This window comes from Ichthyophthirius multifiliis (genome assembly GCF_000220395.1).
Source record: "Ichthyophthirius multifiliis unplaced genomic scaffold scaff_1120509249606, whole genome shotgun sequence".
Lineage (NCBI taxonomy): Eukaryota > Ciliophora > Oligohymenophorea > Hymenostomatida > Ichthyophthirius > Ichthyophthirius multifiliis.
The window spans coordinates 3,390-28,090 of record NW_004087551.1 but is presented as its reverse complement, the minus strand read 5'-3'; the positions used below and the strand labels follow the sequence as shown (position 1 = coordinate 28,090).

At 15.2% G+C, this 24,701-nt stretch overlaps 2 protein-coding genes across 2 annotated transcripts, besides 61 other annotated features; both read left to right on the top strand. All coding sequences in view use genetic code 6, as the record gives it.

Moving 5' to 3' along the window:
• Positions 1–30: 30 nt before the first annotated feature.
• Positions 31–78: a microsatellite.
• Positions 36–97: a microsatellite.
• A 122-nt stretch (positions 98–219) lies between these two features.
• Positions 220–267: a microsatellite.
• A 1,073-nt stretch (positions 268–1,340) lies between these two features.
• Positions 1,341–1,389: a microsatellite.
• A 2-nt stretch (positions 1,390–1,391) lies between these two features.
• Positions 1,392–1,458: a microsatellite.
• A 1,248-nt stretch (positions 1,459–2,706) lies between these two features.
• Positions 2,707–2,763: a microsatellite.
• Positions 2,714–2,763: a microsatellite.
• A 5-nt stretch (positions 2,764–2,768) lies between these two features.
• Positions 2,769–2,830: a microsatellite.
• Positions 2,831–3,110: 280 nt separating this feature from the next.
• Positions 3,111–3,168: a microsatellite.
• A 20-nt stretch (positions 3,169–3,188) lies between these two features.
• Positions 3,189–3,247: a microsatellite.
• A 1,381-nt stretch (positions 3,248–4,628) lies between these two features.
• Positions 4,629–4,674: a microsatellite.
• Positions 4,636–4,688: a microsatellite.
• Positions 4,639–4,701: a microsatellite.
• A 117-nt stretch (positions 4,702–4,818) lies between these two features.
• On the top strand, positions 4,819–8,435 carry IMG5_015760 (hypothetical protein; the record flags this gene model as incomplete). Its single annotated transcript, XM_004039593.1, has 7 exons — positions 4,819–4,987; positions 5,053–5,280; positions 5,335–5,487; positions 5,705–6,615; positions 6,837–7,360; positions 7,627–7,748; positions 7,798–8,435. The coding sequence occupies 7 exons, from the start codon at positions 4,819–4,821 to the stop codon at positions 8,433–8,435; spliced, it is 2,745 nt and encodes a 914-aa protein (XP_004039641.1).
• Positions 5,615–5,661: a microsatellite.
• Positions 5,632–5,659: a microsatellite.
• Positions 5,660–5,686: a microsatellite.
• Positions 7,415–7,464: a microsatellite.
• Positions 8,214–8,242: a microsatellite.
• A 1,288-nt stretch (positions 8,436–9,723) lies between the features above and the next one.
• Positions 9,724–9,761: a microsatellite.
• A 292-nt stretch (positions 9,762–10,053) lies between these two features.
• Positions 10,054–10,093: a microsatellite.
• A 299-nt stretch (positions 10,094–10,392) lies between these two features.
• Positions 10,393–10,440: a microsatellite.
• A 317-nt stretch (positions 10,441–10,757) lies between these two features.
• Positions 10,758–10,788: a microsatellite.
• A 74-nt stretch (positions 10,789–10,862) lies between these two features.
• Positions 10,863–10,931: a microsatellite.
• Positions 10,865–10,923: a microsatellite.
• Positions 10,865–10,931: a microsatellite.
• A 323-nt stretch (positions 10,932–11,254) lies between these two features.
• Positions 11,255–11,301: a microsatellite.
• Positions 11,302–11,579: 278 nt separating this feature from the next.
• Positions 11,580–11,632: a microsatellite.
• A 14-nt stretch (positions 11,633–11,646) lies between these two features.
• Positions 11,647–11,705: a microsatellite.
• A 212-nt stretch (positions 11,706–11,917) lies between these two features.
• Positions 11,918–11,980: a microsatellite.
• Positions 11,930–11,978: a microsatellite.
• A 262-nt stretch (positions 11,981–12,242) lies between the features above and the next one.
• Positions 12,243–12,318: a microsatellite.
• Positions 12,265–12,330: a microsatellite.
• A 968-nt stretch (positions 12,331–13,298) lies between these two features.
• Positions 13,299–13,359: a microsatellite.
• Positions 13,301–13,361: a microsatellite.
• Positions 13,362–13,554: 193 nt separating this feature from the next.
• Positions 13,555–13,595: a microsatellite.
• Positions 13,558–13,588: a microsatellite.
• Positions 13,596–13,597: 2 nt separating the features above from the next.
• IMG5_015740 (hypothetical protein) lies at positions 13,598–17,106 on the top strand (the record flags this gene model as incomplete). Its single annotated transcript, XM_004039592.1, has 12 exons — positions 13,598–13,692; positions 13,746–13,843; positions 13,908–13,932; positions 14,034–14,423; positions 14,546–14,657; positions 14,705–14,949; positions 15,054–15,338; positions 15,704–15,719; positions 16,076–16,154; positions 16,216–16,801; positions 16,846–16,985; positions 17,042–17,106. The coding sequence occupies 12 exons, from the start codon at positions 13,598–13,600 to the stop codon at positions 17,104–17,106; spliced, it is 2,136 nt and encodes a 711-aa protein (XP_004039640.1).
• Positions 14,430–14,499: a microsatellite.
• Positions 14,483–14,510: a microsatellite.
• Positions 14,951–15,029: a microsatellite.
• Positions 16,989–17,021: a microsatellite.
• Positions 17,107–18,688: 1,582 nt separating the features above from the next.
• Positions 18,689–18,766: a microsatellite.
• A 68-nt stretch (positions 18,767–18,834) lies between these two features.
• Positions 18,835–18,871: a microsatellite.
• A 181-nt stretch (positions 18,872–19,052) lies between these two features.
• Positions 19,053–19,092: a microsatellite.
• Positions 19,093–19,106: 14 nt separating this feature from the next.
• Positions 19,107–19,146: a microsatellite.
• Positions 19,109–19,142: a microsatellite.
• A 677-nt stretch (positions 19,147–19,823) lies between the features above and the next one.
• Positions 19,824–19,891: a microsatellite.
• Positions 19,892–20,369: 478 nt separating this feature from the next.
• Positions 20,370–20,426: a microsatellite.
• Positions 20,427–21,515: 1,089 nt separating this feature from the next.
• Positions 21,516–21,551: a microsatellite.
• Positions 21,552–21,662: 111 nt separating this feature from the next.
• Positions 21,663–21,716: a microsatellite.
• A 218-nt stretch (positions 21,717–21,934) lies between these two features.
• Positions 21,935–21,968: a microsatellite.
• Positions 21,969–22,051: 83 nt separating this feature from the next.
• Positions 22,052–22,106: a microsatellite.
• Positions 22,052–22,111: a microsatellite.
• Positions 22,073–22,127: a microsatellite.
• Positions 22,085–22,123: a microsatellite.
• Positions 22,128–22,993: 866 nt separating the features above from the next.
• Positions 22,994–23,048: a microsatellite.
• Positions 23,049–24,299: 1,251 nt separating this feature from the next.
• Positions 24,300–24,349: a microsatellite.
• Positions 24,312–24,361: a microsatellite.
• Positions 24,325–24,406: a microsatellite.
• Positions 24,325–24,412: a microsatellite.
• Positions 24,401–24,434: a microsatellite.
• Positions 24,409–24,453: a microsatellite.
• Positions 24,454–24,701: the final 248 nt, after the last annotated feature.

Below are 24,701 nucleotides of genomic sequence, written 5' to 3'. Positions count from 1 at the left end.
TATATATATATATTTATATATAAATAAATATATTATTTATTATTTATATTTATATATTTTATTATTTTAATTTATTATATTTTTTTTTATTAATTTAAAACTCTTTATAATAATAAAATATTAATATAATTATTTAATATTATATTTTAATTTACTATTTAAATATTTTATAATATCATAATTTTTTTTTTATATAAAATTAATGTGAATATTTTAATATTTATAATTAAAATAATATTTATTTTTATAATTTAATAAATATTTATTCAAATATTATAATAATTTCTAATAAATAACTAAAACTAAAGGAATAAGATTTAACACTTATAATATATGAAATTGCTCTATTCGGAATAATCTCTATATTAAGTTAATATTTCATTTTTAAAATTTAATATTTTATAATCTTTCTAAATATATAATATTATATATTGTCCTTTATGTTTTAAGGAAATGACATTTATATAATTCAAATAAGTAATAACCTTTTGTTATTTAAATTAAATATATAAACACAAATTTAGTCCTAACGAATGCTTTAGTAATAAAATGAAGGACTAAAGAATATAGAGCTAATAAAATATTTTTAAGGATGTATATGTTACTAAAATATAAATTAGTTTTATATACCTCATTCAAATTATGTATTGAAAATGTTTATTTTGAAAAATAAAAGACTAAGATAATTGATAAATACTTTGATAGAAAAATAAACTTAGAAAAAAAATCAAGACTTAATAATACATTGATGATAGTTTAATTAAGCTACTAATATATTGGTCTGCTTATTATCAATTTAATAAATAATTTTTTATTATAAAAATATCTAAAAGTTATAGTTTAATATATTCCTTATATTTAAATAATTCAATTATTATTAAAATCATTTTTTTTTAGTATTTAAAATTAGTTTTAAGGAATATCAGTATGCTTTTGTTATTATTTTACGGAAAAAAAAATATTTATTTTTTGGATAATTTATTAATATACCGAAACATAAACTTCTTAATAAGATGCATTGTATAAATTGAATTTTACTAAATTTAAATATAGTTCCTAAAATTTAATTTAATTGGAAATTCCTAGTCGAAATATGATTAATAGATGATTTTGAATAAATATTTATTTAAATCCTAAAAATAAATTTAATAAAGTAATTATACAAATTGAGGAGTAAAAAACAGAAAACGCAGCTTTTTATACTAAGCATTATTAAAGCTTTTTTTATAAGAATTATGTTTATTATAATAAACAATTTAATTATGCCATTATATATAAAAAAAAAATACAATATATTTATAAATAAAAAAATATTGATTTTTTTATATAATTTAGTTTACTAATAATTTTATATTAATAAATTTATATATAAAAATATATAAATAATAATTAAATAAATTGTAATTATTTATAAAAAAATAAATATTTATATTATTTTCGAAAAAAATAGAAATTTATTATATATTATAAGTTTAAATATAAATAAATAAAAAATTATATTTTAATTTTAAAATTTGTTAAGTAAATACATTATAAAAATTAATTTTTAATTTTATTTTAAATCAAAACAAATAAATAATAATTATTATTTTGTTTTAATATAAATATCATTTTTTTAAAAAATAATAATAATAATAATATATTATTAAAATATAAATAAAAGAAAAAAGAAAGAAAGAGAAAGAAAGAAAAAATGACTGAAAAGATAATTGAAGACTTCAAAAATTTCGATTTCGATAAAGAACAAGATTATAAAAAATTCCTAACTGAATTAAACCCTCCACCACCCCTCTAAGCTATCGAATTTATAAAGCGTCAATGGTATAAGCAATACATAAACTAAAGTTTTAACCCTAATTTCGATGGTACAATCCCTGACTATATAACCAAAAATTAATCTAAAGAGTCTTGTTGTAATCACGAGCAAAATGAAAAACATCAGGAACACAATACTCCACATTAAAAGAAGCCTTCTAAAATAAAAATGATTGCGTATCATATAGAGAATTCATTTAAAGTAAGTTTTCTGACTAGTGTTTTTATGTTTAGAGGATTTGCTAATTATTTATCATTAGTAATATGTGTCTTGGCTATTATAAGGTAACTTTAATGGCCGAAATTTAATAAGATTTATATTATGAAATTGGTTTAGAATGATTTTTGTTAAAATTTAATGTATATGCTGCCTTTTGCTTTTTATAGAGAAAGTAGGAATATTTTATATTTTTTCCCTCTTATGGTTCATTATTGGATAGGAATATGTGAGTATATAAAAATTGTAGGAGGTAAAATTTATAATTAGTCATAAGTTTTGGTAGAAAAAACTAGAAGTAATAAATAAAATTTAATGAATCTTAAGTCTAATGCTGAAATTGCGCTTTTACCTATACTTTTTGTACTTATTTTTATAGGGTATAGTAATATATTCTTAGTTTTATTTTATTATAATTTCATTAAAATTAAATACATGATGAATGCTAATACTTAAAAAAGATTTGAAGTTATTAATAATAGTATAAAAAATAAATTGAAAAAAGAATCAGTCCCGAAATTCTTTTTAAAAGTTTATATGAAGATTGAATAGGTTATTGAATGGACAGTTAAATATGGAAGTTAAACATAATAAGATGATAATAAATAAAATATTGAAGAAAAAAAAGAAAAATGATTTTTTATAATCTAAAAAAAATATTAATAAAAAAATTTATAAATTTATAATAAATATATATATATATAAATATAAATATATAAAAATAAATATATTATGAATTTTAATTATTTTTTTTTAATCTTATTTTTATTTATTTTATTATTTCTTATTATAATTATTAATTTAATTTGTAATATATATTATTTTAATATTAAAAATTATATATATATTTTTTTATATATATTTAAAAAATAATTAAAAAAATTGTGACGATGGGAATCGAACCCACATGCATTTAATGCAATAAACCAATCATTTATCCCCTTGACCACTCGGGCACGCCACATCATATAGAAGATTAGAATATTTATTTTTTAGATTTTATAATACAAGTTTTTTTTATTTTAAAAATTATATATATATATATTTATATATAATTTATAATTAAATATCAAATAAATTTAGTAATCATATATATTTTTATAAATATATATATTTTTATTTAATCATAATATTTTAATGTCTTAATATTTATCATTATTATTTTATATTTAAATTATAAATTTATATAAATATTAATTTATTAAATATTTATTTTTAATTATATACATCATAAGTAATTATTTTTTTTATATTTTTATTTCATATTTAAAAATATATATATTCATAAAAGATTTATATATATTTTTTAATAAATAAAATAATATCAATTAAAAATTTTCATATTAATTTAATAAGTTTTATACATTTTTTTTTATTAATTTTAAATATAAAAGCTTACTTATGTATGTTTTCTAAATTTTTTTTTAATATTTTTATTTCTTCAATTTTATATACACATTAAAATAATAGCATCTCCAGAGTCTTATTACTAAATTATTAATTTTTTCAAAAAACAATAAAGAAAGCAAAAAATAAATTTTTAAAAACAATTTTTTATTTTAAATGAAAAAATAAATATAAATTATTTAATATTTATACAATTACAGAAAAAGTAATTTACTTTCAATATTATTTTGATTTTCTTTAAAAATTTAATATATAAAAGTAGTCTAATACCTCAAAATGATTTCTATTATAAATATATATTGTTATAATCCAATAAATAAATATCCTTTATTTCCAAAAGTTCAAATAGTTCAAATATAAACCAAAAAGCAATATTTTCTTCACCATGATATAATATTTAAGCTGTTATGAAGTTAAATTCATAAAAATACCATATATTGATATTATCTATTTTTTTTATATATATATTTATTTATAAGAAACCAATTTATATATGAGTAAAGGATAATACAAATATTTAATTTTTAAATTAATTATTTAATTATATATTTTATTCATTCAATGCAATTTGAAAATCTTTTTCATATTTTTTAATGTTTATTTTATTTAAATCACTTTTTAATTATTCTTATAAAAGTTTATTATAATTTTTTTTAATAAATGTATTAATATTTAATGTATTCGATATTTATTTTAGTCAATTTAAAGCAGTACTACAAGTTTTGTTTTCATATAAATTTAAATCGCATTATTATTTATACATGTTTTTTATTTATTTAGTATCTCTTATAATTGTATTTATATATGAAACTAAATGCTTTGTTTCTTATATATCTTTAAACCTTATTTCTATTTGCTTTTTTTTTACAAAATAAAACAGGAAATAAAAATACTTATTTTCAGAATTAGTCATGAAATTATTTTGGTATTTTACGTCTATTAAGTTCAAAATTAGGGTTTATTGGCTTTCTTAATAAAATTTCTGATTTATCAAATTTCTATTAATGTTTTTTTCATTATTCGGATTATTTATTTCTTTATAAAAATATCTATATATTTTAATAATATATTGATAGTTGATTATTAATATTTAACTTTCTTTTATACTTGAAACAATTATTAACTTTTTGTATTTTAGTAAGTCTTAATATATAGATATATATTTATTTTTTTAAGACATTTTTTTATCTTATTTGTTAATATATTATTTTTATTTATATATATATATTTTTTTTTAATTATAATTTTTAGTTTTATAATATTGTTAAAAAATTAATAAAATGTATTTAAAACTTTTATATTTTATATATAAATTTTAAAATTGAAATTAATAATTTGTTAATAAAAATATCATAAATACATATTTATATTTATAAAAAATGTAAAACAATATATCAGTCCAAAACTCAGCACATAAAAACTAACTATGTGAAAAAACAGGAAAAGAATAAAGATATCCATATATAATTTCTGATAATTAAAAAAAATATTAAGGAGAAGTATTAAACGGTAAAAAAGATGGATATGGCATAGAAGAAGATAATTAAAGTTACAATTTTTTTTATTTTAATTTTTATTAAAAATATATTTTTTTTATCTTAAAAAAAAATAAGAAAAAACTGTTTATGAAGGTGAATTTAAAGAAGATATGTATCATGGATAAGGAATTTTATACTAAGAGAATAATTGTTGCTTTTTTAAAGGTATGTTCGAAAATAACGAGAAAAAAGCTGGAATTGAAATATTACCTAATGGAGATTAATATGAAGGTGAATATTAAAATAAAAAATATCATGGGAAAGGTTTTTTACATAATTCTTCTATGTCTTATAGATATGAAGGTATTTTATATTAAAATTATATATTATTAATTTAAATTTTCTTTTTAATAAAAGGGGATTTTTAAAATGGATAAAGACATGGTTTTGGAAAAGAATTTTATAAAAATTAATCTTATTATGTAGGAGAATTTCTAAATAATTAAAAACATGGAAAAGGACGTTTATAATATAAAGATGGCTCTTATTATTAGGGTGATTTTGTTAACGGTAAATATATATTTAAAATAATTTTAAAATGAATATTCTTATTTATATGTATTTTTTAAAAAAATCTAAGTAAAAAAAAAAATTTATATTAAATAAATTATAAACTTAATATATAATATTTAGTTATATAATAAAAAAATTAAAAAAAATAAAAATAAAAATAAAAATAAAATATATTTATATTTATATTTATATTTATTTATTTATTTTAAATAAGGTATGTAATGTGGTTTTGGTATTCATGTAACAAATAATCGTGAATAGTTAAAAATTTTAAAATTTTAAGAATATTCTGAATATTATAATTAAAATTTAATATTAGAAAAAGAAGATGTAGAAGAAGAGGATAAACCTGAGTATTTTTACGAAGGAGAATTCGTTTAAGGCTTTAAACACGGAATAGGTAGATTTTATGATGATACTTGTTCTTATTTTTATTGCAAATGGCGATTTAATAAAAAAGTTGGGAAAATTTTATATTATAATAGTACAGAACATTCTTATTCTTTATTTTTTTATAAGGATGATTTATAAGATATTGATCATTTTATATCTCCTTTTGACAATCCTAAATAACTCGAGAATATTGTTTTTGAAATCAAATAAATGCCCGGTTTTCCTCCTTATTATATAGATGCTTATAAATCATTAATTGATGAATGTGGGATAAAAGGAAAAAGACTAGAAGATATTGATTTTGCCTAAAATTAGGAATATTTATATGAAAATTAAATTTTAGTGAGGATTTCGCAACATCCTAAATTGAAAGAAATGAATGATCTCTTTATTAGTGAAAAAATAGAAATAGGATAGATAATTTTCAATAATTTAAGTGATTATTAGTTGGTGGGAATACTAGATTGCCTGTGTTTATACCCACATTTATATTTTAAAGTTTTCCATAGTAAATTTGATTTGGAGAATATAGGTTTTTTTTCAATCAAAATGTATATAGAAGGTGAATGGAAGGAAATTATTTTAGATGAATTTTTACCCTGTTTAAATAATGAAGACAAAAGCCTTGTTTTTTCAAGCTCTGAGTAATTTGATATTGGATGGATGCTTTTATAAAAGGCTTTTGCAAAAATTTTCGGGTCTTATAAATATTTTAAAGAAATGAATAAAAAAGTAAGATGGCTGAATTTTATTTCTAATGTCTAACATCTTTACCTTCAAAACATATAGAATGGTAAAGTGCTAATTCTTAAGGTGAAATTGAAGACGTTCTTGAAATATTAATTGAGCAATTTTAGAAAGAATAATAGTCTGCAAAAGTTGCTTATTTAAAAAATAATTTTAAAATGAATGATTTATTGATATATCCAAATTATCCTTATACAATTTGTGAGTTTGTTTAAAGTGAAGAAGGGAATTTTGTTATTTTAAAATGTTTATAGGAATAATATGTAGGAATTTCAAATTCGTATAAGGATCTTTTTGTGAAAGAAGTTGAAGATGCATTAAAAAAGTATTAAGGAGTATAATTTGTATTTGTAGTTTCTTTAGAACAGTTTGTAGTGTTATTTGGAGATATATATATTTTGGTGGGGATAAATACGAATTTATAGAATTCTATTGATATATATGATGAAATTCCGGATATTTAAAATAATGATTATAAATATTATATTTAGTTTGCTATAAATCTACCTACTAGGGTTTTTTTAAATGTTGAGTAGAATATTTTAAAGGAGTAAAATAATGATTTTGTTTCTTAAATTTACCCATGTAGAATTGTTTTGGGATAATTAAAGGAAAATATGGCAAAAAATAAAAGGGACTTTTTAGCTAGGAAATTCGTGGATAAAACAAAGGACGAAATATTAGTTAATTGTCATACAAAATAATAAGGTAGTAAAATTTAAAGTAATAAGTGTATAAATGTTTTCTAAGATAATAAATAAAACTTTTTATTGCCTCCAGTATAAATATAATAATAATAATATTAATAAGATAATTAAATTATTAATTAATAATCTGGTAGTGATTCTAAATTTTAATAAAAAATATAAAAAAAAAATGAGTAAATTTAAAATTTTGAATATAATTAAAAGTATTAATTTACTTTTTAGTTTATATTTATAAGTATATGATATGATTATTAATCTTTTCTTTTTTTTTTTCTAATTATATATATAGTTAATAGTAAAAAGAACAATAAAGTGATAAAAAGAAAAAGAAATTAGTTTAATATAAATATATCTTTGGAAAAGGATAAATAAAAAATAAAAATACATTCAAAACAATAAAACTAGATGCAGGTTTAACTTTTTTTATTTAAAATTAACATAAATAAAAAATAAAAAAAAGGTGAATATAGATTATTAATATAATTAGAAGGACCTGATTCTAGAGATTTAAAAGGTAAAAAATTACTATTGAAAATGAACGTGAATATATTTAGTGATAGTTTAATTTAATTAACTAGAATATAAGAACCGGATAACTTTTAATACTAAATATATTATGACTGTATATTATAAGCCGAAAATGATAGTAAATAAAAAGATTCGAATCAATGTCCTTTCTAAAAAACGGATTTAAGTGAAAGAGATAATGGAGATTAAGAAATTACTATTTCGTAGTTTTATTTAAAAAAAGAAGGAACTTATTTATAACTTTTATCAAATAAATCTAATGATAGAAGTTGGAGGTAAAAAATTTACTTTAGAAATGAAAATATGAAGATAGTTGATTAATAAGATGATAATAAAGTATTTAAATATTATATTTATATTTATATATTTAATATTTAAAAAAAAAAATATTTAAAGGTTGATTTACATTTACTCCCTTAAAATGAAAATCTTATTATTGTTTAGTAAATTAAAGCACTTCCTTATACTTTAGAAGGAGGTGAGGGAATTTGTATTATTGAAAAAATCGGGAATTAATAAAATGTATAAAAAAATAGAGATGAAAATGAAGATATTAATTTAAATAAATGAAAATATTTATTTTATATTTTGTTTTTAATAATATATATTATAGATTTTATTTTATTAAAAATATTTTTATTTATTAGATAAAATAAGATTTGTAAAATAATAATAATTTGTTTTGTTATATTTATCATATTATAAATAAAAAATAAAATAGATTAGTAAGCCTTTTATATATATATATAAATAGAAAAAAAATATATATAATATATGGATAAATTTTATAATATTTTTGAAAAGTTAAATTAATAACTTGATATAAATAAAAATTTACATTTTATTTTAAGTACATCTGCAGGTGCTTTATTTATTTATATTAATTATAACAGGAAAAAATAAAATTCTGAACATGAATAATAAATAATAAATAAATAAAATATTGTTGAGAAAAACAATTTTTTATAAAATAATAATTAAATTAAGTTAGAATCTTTAGGTTTACAAGACATATAATAATTTAAATAATAAGAAATTGAGTAAAAAAGCAATTTTTAATTTTATAAAGAATAAAACTTTTCGCATAAAAAAGAAGTTAAAAATGAAAAATAAAAAGTTAAATAATTAAATAAATCTTTTTCTACTGATGCTGAAAATTAAGAAATGAAAATTTAAAAGTTATAACAAATGATTATTAAAGAAAAAAGAATGAAAGATAAAATTTTCTTTTAAATGATTTATAATATTGCTATTGAAGTAGAAGATAATAATTGATATTTTTTTTGTTTTTTTGTTTTTTTTTAAAAAAAAAGTAATTAATATTATTATTATAATATATTATAAAATTAATTTATTTATTAGAATAAAAATTTACTTAAATTTTTTGTTCTTTTTTAAAAGATTATTAAATACTTCAATTTTATATTTAATAGATTTTTTTTAATTTAAATTAGGTAATTAATTAATTTTGTACTTTTTTTATATTTTTTTTTAAATTTAATTAATTATATTTAATTTTTTTAAAAAAAGAAAATAAAAAATATAGGTTTGAAAAGTTATTTAACTCCTAATAATTTTTTTTATTTTTTTGAAGTTTTTATATGAAAATATAAGTTTAAAAATATATAAAATATAAATAATTTTAATATCTAAATATATATCAAAAGTAATATTTATTTAATAATTAAAATAGTAAACATTTGTATAATAAATTATTTATATTTTGTTTTTAATTTTAATATATTTATTTTTGAATTATATCATAAATATGATATTTTAATATTGATCAAAATTAAATAAACTTTTTAAAAATTCTAAATTAATAAATTTAAAAAAATACAAATAATATTTTTAAATAATTAAATTATATATTTTCCATTAAATTTATATTATTTTTTTTTTATTAAAAAATAAAATTATATATAAATAAAAAATATGGAATAAATCAATTAACAAGAAGAATAATAAAAGAATTAAATATCAATTCTTAATTTTAATTAAGAAAGTATATAAGAGCCTATATTAAATTCTCCTAGATCATTAAAAGCATGTTAATAAGAAGGAATAAAACCAATTGATTTAATAAAAAAAACTAAAGAAGATATATTTAATTTATTTAAAGGGAAAGCTAAAATCTTTAAAGATACAATAGATTAATTTTAATAAAAATTAGAACAAAAAAGAAAATAAAAAATATAATTAATAATTGAAAAAAGATAATTTATAATCGAATAATAATAAAAAAAATCATAAATGTTATAATTTTCAAAACAAGAAATTCTAATAAAAAAAATTTATAATAATAATTCATTTTATGTAAAAAATTTATTTTTAACTTTTTTTTTTAAAAAATAAATAAATAAATAAATTATTTTTTATATTTTTTTTTGAAGACTACTGGACATAAAAATTGGAGAAATTTAAGTGAATTAAAATAAGATTTTAATTAAAAAAGTAATTCTTCCTTTAATCATACTTTAAGTGATTTTAATGGAAATAATAATAGTATGATATAATAATATATATAAAAAATAAAAAAAAAAGTGATAAAATTATAGAAAAAGTCAAAAATAAATAAGTTAATTTTTTTTTTTTTAAAAATAAAATCAAATAATTTTTATTTTTTATTTAACAAAAAATTAAGTTTAAGGATATATAAAATATTATAGAAAGAGAAATATCAATAAGAAATAATTAAATAATTGATCAATAAAAAGAAGAAAAAATCAAAAAAATATAGAATATTAAAAAGAAAACTACAAATAAGGAAATAACAGGAAGAAGAAAATACTAAAAAAAGAAATTTTAAGACATGAGAAAATGGAATAGGAGCATATTGTTTTATAATAAAAATTGATTTAAAAAGAACAAGAAGAAATCGCTAGGATGATAAAAGAAAAAGAAAAGGAAAGATAAAGAAAAGAATTAAAAAAAAATGAAGAAGAAAATAATGCACATCATTTCTAGACTTTAAAATATATATAAGAATAAGAAGAAATAAATAATTAAAAAATATAAGAGAAATAATAAAAACATAAATAAAAAATAGAAAAAATAAGATAAATATAAGAAATTAATTAGTAGGAAATAAAAAGAAGAGCCGAACTAAAAACTAGAGAATAAGATTTAAGATTTTAAAAAATTTAAAGTATCCAAAACGAAGAATTAGAAAAAAAAATAACGTAAGTTTTTAATATATTATTTTATATATTCCACTTCAATTGTTTGAAATGACCACCCAACAAAAAAACTTAAATTAATTAAATAAAATATGTCCATATCAATATTTTTTTTTATATATAGATTTAAAAAGGCATAAAAATAAAATATCTTTAAACAAAAATGCCTTATTACTTAAAAAATATAAAATATTTTTTTATTTATACATTTGTATTTATATAAAATATTTTTTATGTATTTTTATATATATTTTTTAGATTTTTTTTCTTTTTATATATATATTTTTATGTATTTAATTTTTAGATTATGTTATAAAAATAATTTAAAAGTGGATTGATTATTTAAGAAATTTAATAAAAATAAGACAAATAAATTTTTTAAATGTAAATCTAAAAAATGAAAAAATTTGAAACTATTTAAAAATATAGTGTAAATATTTTAATAAAAAAAATAAAAAATAAAAAATTAAGGAATAAAATATATTAGAATAAGAAATTAATAATTAATAAATTTTATAAAAATATATAGCTTTTTAATAAAAATATGAAGAAAAATAAAAATATAAATAAAAAGAAATATAAGAAAAAAGCAATTTTAATAGAGAAAAAGAAAATAAAATAAAATAATAAAAAGAAAAAGAAATAGAAAATTATTAATAAAGAATGAATACATAATATAGTTAAAAAAAAATGAAGTCTGAGTTTTATAATTAAAATAAAGAAATTAAAAATAATTAAAGAATTATTAATAAATAAGCATAATCTATGCTATAAAAATTTATTGTAGATGAAAATTTAAATTAAATAGATTTAAAATATAACTATAAAAAAGAAGAATTAATAAATAGATTAAAAAAGCATGAATAAAGAATCATAAATATATAGTTTTATTATTTTTATATATAAATAAATTTTTTTATTTTTTTTATAAATATAAAATAATTAAATTAAAGAAAAGTAAAAGAACTTATTCAATCAAAATAAAATGAAATAGAAAGAAATACAGAAAAACATAAAACAAATTTATAAAAATAAATTGAATAGTGTTTTAATAATAATAATTAAAATTAAAATATATAAAATCTAATAAAATATTATGGTTTAAATAAAGGTAATCTTATATTAAATAAAAATAAAATATTAATATATTAAATATATAAAATATAGATTAAAGAATATGTTTTAAATATGATTAGTTTAATAATAAATATATAATTAATAATAATAATAGTAATAATAATAGTAATAATAATAGTAATAGTAATAATATATAAGATAGTCATAATTTAATTTAATTTTAATATGATAATAATAAAAAATTTAAAACTATTAATAATCTTTAAACTCGTTAAATTGCTTTTCTTACAGATGTAAATTAAAAATCATAAATAGAAACTTAATAAATAAATGCATGATATTTTTATTAATATAAAATATTTATCAAAATTAATATTTATTTTTTTTCTAATTTATTTAATTATTATTTATATTTAATATAAACGAATAATAAATAAACAAAAAATATTAAAATTTATTTTATAAAAAAAAATATCAAAAAAATTATAAAAATAAAAAAGATTTTTATTTAATATAAAATATTTTTTTTTTTTTTTTTTAACATTATTTATATTTTTATTTTTTATTAAATAAGAATTAAATTTTTATATTTTATTTTTTATTTAATCAAATTCATATTTATTTTTATTAATATTCTTTTTTAATTTCTCTAACAATTTCATTTTCTATATTGTCTTATTCCATATTATAATTAGTTTCAACACATTTACATATATTTAATTATTTACATTTTAAATTTTTGCAATCAAATGGATTTCCTTAACAACATAAACATACTCCATTTTCATCTTAATCATAATATTAACCATCGTCTTCATCTTCTTCTTCATCTTGATTTTTTTTTTATAGTTATTATTAAGATTATAGTTATTATTATTCTATCATTTTTTATTGTATTTACATTAATTTTTTTGGATTACATATAATACAATTTTCAAAACCTAAAATATGATTTCCTTAGATTAGATAATCTAGGCAATATTATTATTATTATTATTAATCTTCCATGTATTTTTATATTTTATTTATGTAATATTTACTTTTTTTATAAAATTTTCAAATAATAATATATGATTTTTATATATAAATATATATATTTATTTATTTTTGTTAACTTTTTTTATATGTAAAATATTATAATTTTTCATATTATTTATATTTTTTAAAAAAATGCCATTATATATTATATATAAAAATATTTTTATATATTATATTTATATATATATATATTTATATATTAATAAAAATTTTTTTCTAATATAAATATTTGTTTAATAATAATAAGTATAAAAATATTTATATATTTTTTTTTTTTAAAAAAAAATATAACCAAAAAGAAAAATTAAAATATATTATAAATAATATATTTAAAAATTTAATATTTTGACACAGAAATAAATTATTTCATTTTTTTAAATAAAAGGATATAAATTATTAAAAAAAAAAAAAAATAAAAAAAAAAAAAAATTAAAAATAATGAATCACGAAGACGATAATGATAACATTCCAGAATATAATGACGACTCAGATGATGAACTTAACAATAAAGCTTATAATATTCAAAAACCTGAGTAAAAAAAAATATATATAGATGAAATAAATCTAAAATTTAATTTCTTAAAAGCTAAATGGTTGCTAACCATTCTTCATTTAATGACTTTAATTTGAAAGAAGATTTGCTAAGAAGTGTAAAAGAAGCTGGTTTTGAAAGACCATCTGAAGGTAATATTTTTATTTATAATTATATTAAAATATTTATTAAATTATATTTTTATATATAAATTAGTTCAATATAATTGTATCCCGAATGCGTAATATTTTATTAATATTATTTTTATTAACAAATCTATATGATTTATATTATATATTTTAATAAATGTTTGTAAAAATAAAAATTATTATATTAAAACAGAATTCATGGAACAGATATATTATGTTAAGCAAAAGCCGGTACAGGAAAAACAGCAGTTTTTGTATTGTCAATTTTGAATTAATTATCAGATGATACTCCTCCCTATAGTTGTTTAGTATTATGTCATACACGAGAATTAGCTTTTTAAATAAAAAACGAATTCAAACGCTTAGGTAAATATACAAATTTCAAGACAAGAGCTATATTTGGAGGAGTAGATGAACAAGATGATATAGCAATTTTAAAGTAAAAAAAACCACAAATTCTAGTTGCTACACCAGGCAGATGCTTATCTTTGATGAATATGAGAAATTCAGTTATAGAAATTAAAAATGTAAAATATTTTGTAGTTGATGAATGTGATAGAGTAATGGAAAGTATTAAAATGAGGTAAATAAAATAAATATATATATAAGTATATAAAAATAAAATGATATAAAAATATTTAAATATATATATATATATATATATATATATTTATTTATCATTTTTTAACTAATTTTTTTTTTTAGATCTGACGTTTAAGAGATTTTTATGAAATTACCTTTATAAAAATAAGTTATGATGTTTAGTGGAACTATTGCTAATGATAGTAAGAAAATCTGTAGAAAATTTATGAAAGATGTTATTACTATTATTATAATTTATATTATAAATCATTTTTTTTATAGTAATTAGAAATATTTATTGAAGATAATTCTAAATTAGTATTACATGGTTTAGAATAGTATCATTTAAAATTAGAAGAAAAGTAAAAAATTCCAATTTTAATTTAATTCTTGACTTAATTATCATTCAATTAAGTTATTATTTTTGTAAATAAAGTGGAAAGAGCTATGTATCTTTCCAAATATTTGCAAGATGATAAAAAGCTAGAAAATTCAGTTATTTATAGAACTTTACCTTAAGAATAAAGGTATATAATATATATATATATATATATATATATATATATATATATATTATATTTATATATATAAATTTATATATTTATATTTATTTTCTTTTCAAAATAATTAGAACTAAAGTTTATTAAGAATTTAAAGAAGGGAAAAAAAGAATTTTAGTTGCTACTGATTTATTTGGTAGAGGTATTGATATTGAAAGAGTCAATTTAGTTATTAATTTCGATATGCCTGAAAAATAAGATGATTATATGCATAGAGTTGGTAGAGCTGGTAGATTTGAAACTAAAGGAACTGCTATTTCTTTTGTTTCTACTAAAGAAAATGAATAAGTTTTGAAAGATATTTAGGATAACTTCTCAACTAAAATAAGTGAATATAATTTATCGAATATTTCAAGGTATTTTAATTTTTTTAATTTATTATATTTATATAATTTTTTGTTAAAGTTGATTTTTTTATAAGATTTATAAGATGAATTATTAAAAAGAAATTTTATATATTATTATTTTTATTTTTATGAAAAAATTTATATATTTTTTATTTTTCATATATTAATTTTTTAAATAAAAACTACTAAAAAAATAAAAAAAAAATATTCATTTTATTTATAAAAATAAAGATATAATATTTTTTATTTTTTTAGTTGTTATATTAATAAAAAAGTTATCATATTATATTTTTAATTAATAATTTAAATATTAAATGAGAAATAAATAATAATAATATAATATTTTTGTCAAAAATTAATAAATAAAATAAAAGTACTCCAAAGAAATTAGTAATTATAAAAAACAAAAAATGGTTTCAATTAAAAAATTACTTTTTTATAATAATAAAAAATAAAAAAAAACTAGGTAAATATTTTTTTAAAAAAAGAAATCAATAATACCATAAAAACTAAACCACAAATATTTTTTTAATAATTCGTAAAATATAAAATAAATGGGAAATTGTAAATGTGTATGTGATCCGAATAAAGATAAAATCGAGCAAGAATATATAACAATCTAAAACGTAAAAGAAGCATTAACAAATCCAAAAGAAAGTGAAGCATAAATAAAAAACAAAACAAACAATAATAATACATATCAAAACAATAATTCAGTTAATGATAATCAAACATAAAAAAATAAGGATAAACAAGAATAAAAATATGATTAATACGATTCTCCAAAAGCCGAATTTTAAAAAACTTAAAATTAATAATAGACAGGTAAATAAATAAAAATTATATATATGTGAAAAAAAAAAATTATAAATATATATATAAATAGTAAGCGGGTAATTAAAAAGATGCATTCATGAGGATAATTAACCAGTAGACGAAGAAGTAGAATTTGTATAAAATACATTAGGCTAAAACAAAATATTTAAATTATAAATAATTCATATGAAAAACGGTGGTTAGTATGAAGGTGAATGGAAAAACGGGATGAGAGAAGGTAAAGGTAAACATATATGGCCTGACGGTAGTTTTTATAATGGAGAATGGAAAGAAGATAAAGCCCATGGGTATGGAAAACTAATTCATGTAGATGGTGATATATATCAAGGATAATGGGAAAATGATATGGCGAATGGAGAAGGGACTTATTTACATAGTGGAGGGGCTCAATATTAAGGACAATGGAAAAATGACCTTTAAAATGGATACGGGGTTGAGACTTGGCCAGATAATGCAAAATATGAAGGGAATTATTCGAATGGGAAAAAAAATGGTAAAGGGACTTTGTATTTTGCAGATAAAAGTAAGCATGTAGGGGATTTCTTAGATAATGAAATTTCAGGATATGGAGAATATTATTGGTAGGATGGAAAAATTTATAAAGGATATTGGAAGAATAATAAAATGAATGGGAAGTAATAATTTTTTTCTTTTTATCTTTTTATTTGGCTTTTTATAGAGGTGAAACTATTTGGGTAGATAAAAAAAGATATTTAGGGGATTATTTAGATGACAAAAAACATGGATTTGGGATTTTCGAATGGGGAAACGGAAAAAAATATGAGGGCGAATGGAGAAATGGGAAATAACATGGGAGAGGTTATTTTATTTATTTTTAATTTTTTTATTATTTAAAGGATGTATTATATTATAAGGAGGTGAAAAAAAAGAAGGAATATGGGAAGATGGGAAAAGAATTAAATGGATTATTGATGAATGAATATATATAAAAGACTATAATTTATGCTTTTGTTTTATTATTTTATTAAAAAAATATAAAATTGATATATATATTTTATATTTGTAATATATTTTTATTCAATTAACTTATTAGTTTTTATTTTTATATTTTCTTTTAAATTTAAATATATGTACATATATATATATATATATATTAATTAAAAATGATTTATTATATTACAATTATATTAATACTTATTTTAATATTTTTAAATAATAGACAAAATTTATAAATTTATTTTAAGTATACTTAATTTATTATTATTATAAATAATTAATAAACATTCATATTTATTTATAAATATAATTAAATTTTTATTAAATTTTTCTATAATATGTAGGTATATAGATTCCTAATTTAAATTTTCCACAAAATTAACTTCAATCAAATCATCCACGATTTCTTTTTATAAAATAAATAATTAGATTTTTATCCACAAACTTTATAATTATTATATTGAAAGTTTCCCCGTAAGGAAAAAGCAATACATACTCTAAAATAATAGGATTAATTTTAAATAATCATAATTTTACATACCATCAAAAGATTTTGTAACAGCATATGCAGCAGAATTGCTTTTATATTTAGCTGCATATGTATAAGTTTTGCATTGCACTTTTATTCTAAAGTATTTTGATGTAGTTAAACTTCATCATTAGGCCCAATTAATAGTTGATCAGAATTTTTTGTAATATATTCTATACTTGAATTTTTATATGCAAATTTTGAATTCTAATAAGAAGAAAAGATTAGATACTATAAAAACTTTATTTTTCTTTTATATATACCAAACCACAGATTGGATTATTTTCTACAAGTAAAATCGATATTTTAATTGCTTAAAATAAATAAATATGGTAAATAATATTAAGCACAAACTTACTTAATTTATTATTTATAAACTCCAATAGTAAGATAAGTCAAACATTTTATTCACATATATATTAGGTCTATTTACCAAATAAGAAAAAAACTAATAGCTCTATATTCTAAAATGCAAATTTTATTTCCATATAAATATAAATCAGATAATTAGTCATTTTTATAATTATTATAAATCTTCTTTTACATAAAAAAAATTAGGGATAATATATAAAATCTTAAAGGCTTAATATTTATTTATATAAATATTTTTGACTAAAACAAAGACTAAATTGTATATTAAAGCATAAAAAATGTTTTAGATTAAATAACTCAAGAGAATAATAGGATGTTAATAGTTTTGGAAGGTTAATAAAATTTATAGGAAAATTAGTATTTAATATAAAATTTCATGTTTTAAAAATTTATAAAAAATTAAAAAATGATATATTTGTTACCTTTTATTTTATAAATAATTATTATTTTATCTATTTTTTATATTTGGTGTAATTTTTAACTTTGATTTAATTTTATTTATTATTTTTATATAAAAATAAGTAGTAATCAAATAATTTTGATTTATGAATATATTTTTATTTTCTTTTTTTATATATTTTGAAAAATAAAAAATAGTAAAAAAATAAAAATAAAAATATGATAAGAATATTAATAATAATTTAAAATAATATATATTTTTTTTTTAAAAATAAAAAATATATTAAGATATATTAAATAATAAATAATATAATTATTATAAATTAATAAACATAATAATAATATATAATTGATGTTTTTATATAAAAACAAAATTATATTTTATTTTATAATATAATATGTATTAACATTTAATAATTTTATATATAATAATTATATATATTAATAAAAATTTTAATAATCTTTCTATAAATTAAATAATAAAATAAATAAAAAAATAATAATTTAATTTATTATAAATATGAAAAGAAATTTATTAATATTAAAAATATATATATATATATATATTTATAAAAATAAATTAATATTTATATTAAAAAATCTAAATATTTTTTATTTTATATAATATTTATTAAATTTTATTTAAATATTAAGATATTTATTAAATATATATAATTATAAACTAATTAGTTAATTATTTTTATTAATTAATTATTTTTTTTTTTTTATATTAAATTTGTACTTTATTATTATTTTAATTAAAAAATTAATTATATTATATTAATATAAAATTATATCAAAATATATATTAAATTATAAATATTTTATATACATATATTTTTTTTTTAAATTAATTTCAACACATTAATATTATTTTATTATTAATTTTATCTATAATAATATAAAATATTTTTAAAATATATTAAAAAATATTTAATTTCTTTTATAAAAAAATTAATAATCAATAAAATTTAATAAAAATGTCTGCTGATCATTTTGGATTTGGCTTATTTTTTACTTGTTTGATTCTTTTCATATAATAAATAATATCTAGTTATTTAAGTTATAAAAATACCGATATTTTCACGAAAACAGTACTGCAATATTATTTGGAATAACCCTGTCTGCATTAGCTTATTTTTTTTTAACTATAAAATATCTCTTGAAAAAAATATATTTATATATGGTTTTTTACCAGTAATAGTATTTGCTGAAGGATATACTTTAAAAAAGAGACATTTTTTTAAAAGTTTTATATAAATATTAATATTTGGATTTTTAGGTACTATAATAACATTTATTACAATTGATTTTTTAACAAATTAAATAAATAGTAAAAATATGATAAAAGTAGAATTTATATAGTAATATAAATAAATAAATTAATAATAAAAAAAATGATATATATAAATATTTATATATATATATATATGTATATATTTATTTATATATATTTATATATATTATAGTAAATCTAAAAATTCTATAATAGATATAAATAAAGGAGATACTATTAATCTTAGTTTTAAAAACATTTTATTGTTTTCAGCAGCTTTGTGTTCAAAAGATAGCTTTATGGCTTCAACTATGGTAAATCATCATACTTTTCCTTCTATATTTAGTGTTATTTTCGGAGAAGGAATTATAAATGATGCATCCACTTTAATTCTCTTCGATAGTGTAGAAAAATTATTAGATTAGTAAGATGATTCTCCAAATCAGAATGTTGGATTATATTTATTAAAAAACATGGTTATAAGCTTTATTGTCAGGTAAAATATATTTTATAAATAATTATTTATTTAAATAAAATCTTATTCAATAAAATAATAGTATTTTATATATTTCTTTATAATTTTTTATTATATTTTATAAAGATTTTTAATAAAAATATTTCCTAAAAATAAAAATAAATTATAAAAAAAAAAAATATTTAATCATAAATGTATATAAATAATATATATATATATATATATATATATATATATATTTATATAAATATAGTATTTTATCTGGCTTTTTTTTTGGATTACTATGTACATTAAGTTTAAAATGGTTTGATTTTTAAAATATACAGTAGTAAATTAAGCTATAATAGTTTTCATATGTAGTTATTGCTCATATACCTTTGTAGAGTCATTACATTATTCAGGTGTGATATCTTTACTTTTTTGTGGTTTAATTTCTGGCCATTATGCATTTTATAATTTATCTGAAAAAGCTTAATTAACTTCTAATGCTATTTTTTTAACCATTTCAAGTGCATCTGAGAGCTTTCTTTTTATTTATTTAGGTTTTACTGTTTTTTCTTATTACGAAGATAAGGCTTGGAGTTTTAGCTTTATTGGATTTATTTTCCTCTTTATATTGTTAGGTAGGTTTATTTCAGTTTTTGTGATTTCTATTATTTTAAGTCTAATTTTTAATAAAGGGAAATTTAAATATAATTTAAAAGAATTAACAGTTATTTAAATTACAGGGATGAGCAGGGGAATATTAGGATATATTTTAAGTCAATAAATTACAAATGGACTTGAGTTTGATGATGATAAAGATTTTTAAGCGGATGCTATATTAGATAATACGATGCTTGCAATAGTTATTTTAACCACATTATTTTTTGGATTTACAGGACCAATTTTCATAGACTTGCTTTTAGGAAAAGGACATCATGATCATGAAGGAGGAGATTCTCATTAAAAATAGAAAAAAATATAAGAAGAAAACGAATAAAACGAATAAAATGCTGATTTAAACGGATAATTGCTAAATGATTAATCTCGTTAATAAAATAGTAAATAAAGATTTGTTTCTTTTATTAAGAAAATTAATAGTAATTATGTTAAACCTTTACTTATTAAAGATTACAAAACAAATTACGAAAGAATTAAAATTGCAAAAGAACTTTTTAAAGAAGATAAATACGAAATAATGAGACCTGAAGGGTTAGCTTAAATTAATAATTATTGGAAAATACTGTTAATGTATTGTAAAATCATATACGAAATTCTAATGAGTAAAATATGTTCAATTTTTTAAAAAATAACGAAGAATAGGACAATAAGATAGATTTAGATATAAACGAAAAAGATATAATGTAAAGAAATTAAATAATGAATGAAATTAAAAGAAATAGTTTAAATAGAAGTTTAAATAGGAATGATGAAGAATAAAATATAATTTAATCTAATAAGTTTAATAAATTAGATAATAATGGAAATAGAACTATTTGAAAATAAATATATATAAATATATAAATATTATATATATATATATATATATATATTTATATAATTATATTTTTTTTTATTTTTTATTTTTCAAAAAATTTATTCCTAATATAATTTAGTTATTATATCTATTATGTCTTTTTATTTATATTTAAATTCAATATTATTATTTAAAATTTTATCAAAATTACTTTTTTATTTTTAAATTAGTTATTTATTTCTAATAATTATATTTTCGATTTTTTAATTATTTACTTATTATTATTTTTTTAATATTTCCATAATTTTTTATTTATTCTAATTTATAATTTATTCCACTTATTATTATTTATATTTTTACATACTTTCATATAAATTTTATAATTCCTATATTTTTGTTTTATTAATATTATAATTTTTTTCTTTTTATATTTATTAAGTTTTTATTTATATTTTATTAATTTCTTTTTATATATTTTCTTTTTTTTATTATATTCTTCAAGTTTTTTACTTATATCTTAATTATATTAGTTTATTTTATTTTATATTTATTGTTCTTCATTATATGCTTCCTATAATTAATTTTTTAATTTTTCCTTTATTTATTATATATTATTAGTCTAACTAAGCAATTCTTCTTCAAATTATTTTGTTACATATTACTATTACTATTAAAAATATATTTTTCTAAAGAATATTATTTAATATAAAAATTTGATTAATATTTTATATATTTATATTTTTATAAATTTTTTTTTTATTTATTATATCAATAATATAAATAATATGAAAAAGTTTTAAAATACTAAAACAATATTTTTTAATTAATTACTTTATAATTTTCATAATCTTATTTTAGTTTTAGATTTTTATCCTATATTTTTTAAATATCTATTTAAATTATATTATCTTTAAGAATATATTCATTTTAAAAATTTTCTTTTAAGTTTAATTTTATTAAAGCTTCAATTTTATTTTAAAAATCGAGTATTTATTTATCATTTTATAATTATGAAAAAATTTCATATCTTTCTTTTTTAATTTAATTAAGATTTTCTTCTAATTAATCTTTATTATGAATAATTTCTTAAAGTATATTTTAATTTTCCTCATTATTATTGATCTTTCTTTTATAAAAATTCTTTATTTTCTCTTCCATATCTAATTTATTATTAGCTTATTCTAACATTTTTCTTAATTTTAAATTTTTTTGTTCTTCTTATTGTGTTTTTTCTTTTAAATTTTTTATTAATTCTTCGTTTTTTTTATCAATTTCTTTTTATTTTTATATCATTTCATCAATTTCTATTTTATATTTGACACAAGTTTAATTTATGTTATCACTTTATGACTCTAAATCCTATATATATATAAATATATATATATATATATATATATATATATATATATATATATTATTTTTTAAAAAAACATATTATATAAAAGTACAAATTATTATTTTAATTCATAATTTTAGTTTTCAGATTCTAAAGTTTCCTTCATTTTATTTATATTAGATTATTATATTTATATAAATTCTTGTAAATTATAAACTTCCACTTGCCTTTTTATTTTCTATGCAGCTTATTTAATTATTAAATCTTTTAATTTTGATTTTTCTAGGGGCTTTTTTATAGGATCTTCAATTATTTTATATCTCAAATTATGCTGCTTATATAAAATATTATTAGATGAAAATTGTTAAAATAATGTTTTTTATTATTAAAAAATAGTATTATTTTAAAAAACAATAGAAGATCTTTATTGCTTATTTAAAGTTTTATTTGCATTTTCATTTTATATTAAAGTTTATAGTGTAGAAGTTGATTTATTTTCACTATTTTATATTTAATTTTATATAATTAATAAGCATAAATTTTAATAAAAAAAACATTTAAATTGAACTATTAAAAGACGTATTTAAAGATTGTTTTAAACTTTTAAACTTGGAGAAATTGGTATAATTATTTATTAGAATATTTAACTTTATTTCATTTATATTAAAATATAAATAGATGTTAATTTTAATTATATTTATTATTAAAATTAACAGAAATAATAAAAAATAAATAATTTATTTATATATATATATATATATATATTATATTCATTATTTTTAAATTTTTATATATATTATTTTAATTATTTTTATTAATATAATTTCAGTTCTTTTGTTCCATATTAACTAATATAATAATCTAATTAATATATTACAAATCATTTATATCAGGAAATAATTATTTATATTATATTTATAAATCTTAAGAATTTAGACTTTTTAATTAGTTTATATTTTTTTTCTAATTTTAATTTTTTAAAAAATATATTAAATATTTATAAAATAAAATACTTAGTTTTGAATAATTTAATATGATTCTAAAAATATAGATTCTCCATATTATTTTATTAATTTATATTTTAAATTATTATACTCATTTTTTTCATTAACAACTTATTTTAAACATTATTATTCTATTAAAGGCATTTGTAAATCTTAAATTTAAATATATAAATTATCTTAAATTTTATCATTATCATCCTATTCTAAAGTATATTATTTAGTATCTTAAGTATTAATATAAATATTATTTTAATGAATACTAGTTTAACAATCTGAAATCTAATATTTTTAAAAAAGATTTAATAAAATTAAAATGATAAAAACACAATAAATATAGAAAAATAAAAATAAATATATATATAATAAAATAAATATAAATATATATATATATATATATATTTAATGGTATATATATATTTATATATACATATATTTTTATTTATTTTTTATTATATATTTTTTATCTGTTTATATTTTATTGTTTTTACCAAATTTTACATTTCTTTTAACATTTCAGCAATATCAATATTTTCAAAATTTATTATTTAGAAATCCTATTATGTTTATTCAGTTTTTATTTTTCTTTGATTGTTCTTAATCTTTTCATTACATTTTTATATATAACTATTTTCTGATTTAATATTATCTATATTTATTTTCTAATCACTTTTTTTATTTTTTCTCTATTTTTCATATAAAATTCTTATTTTTAATTTTTCTCTTATTTG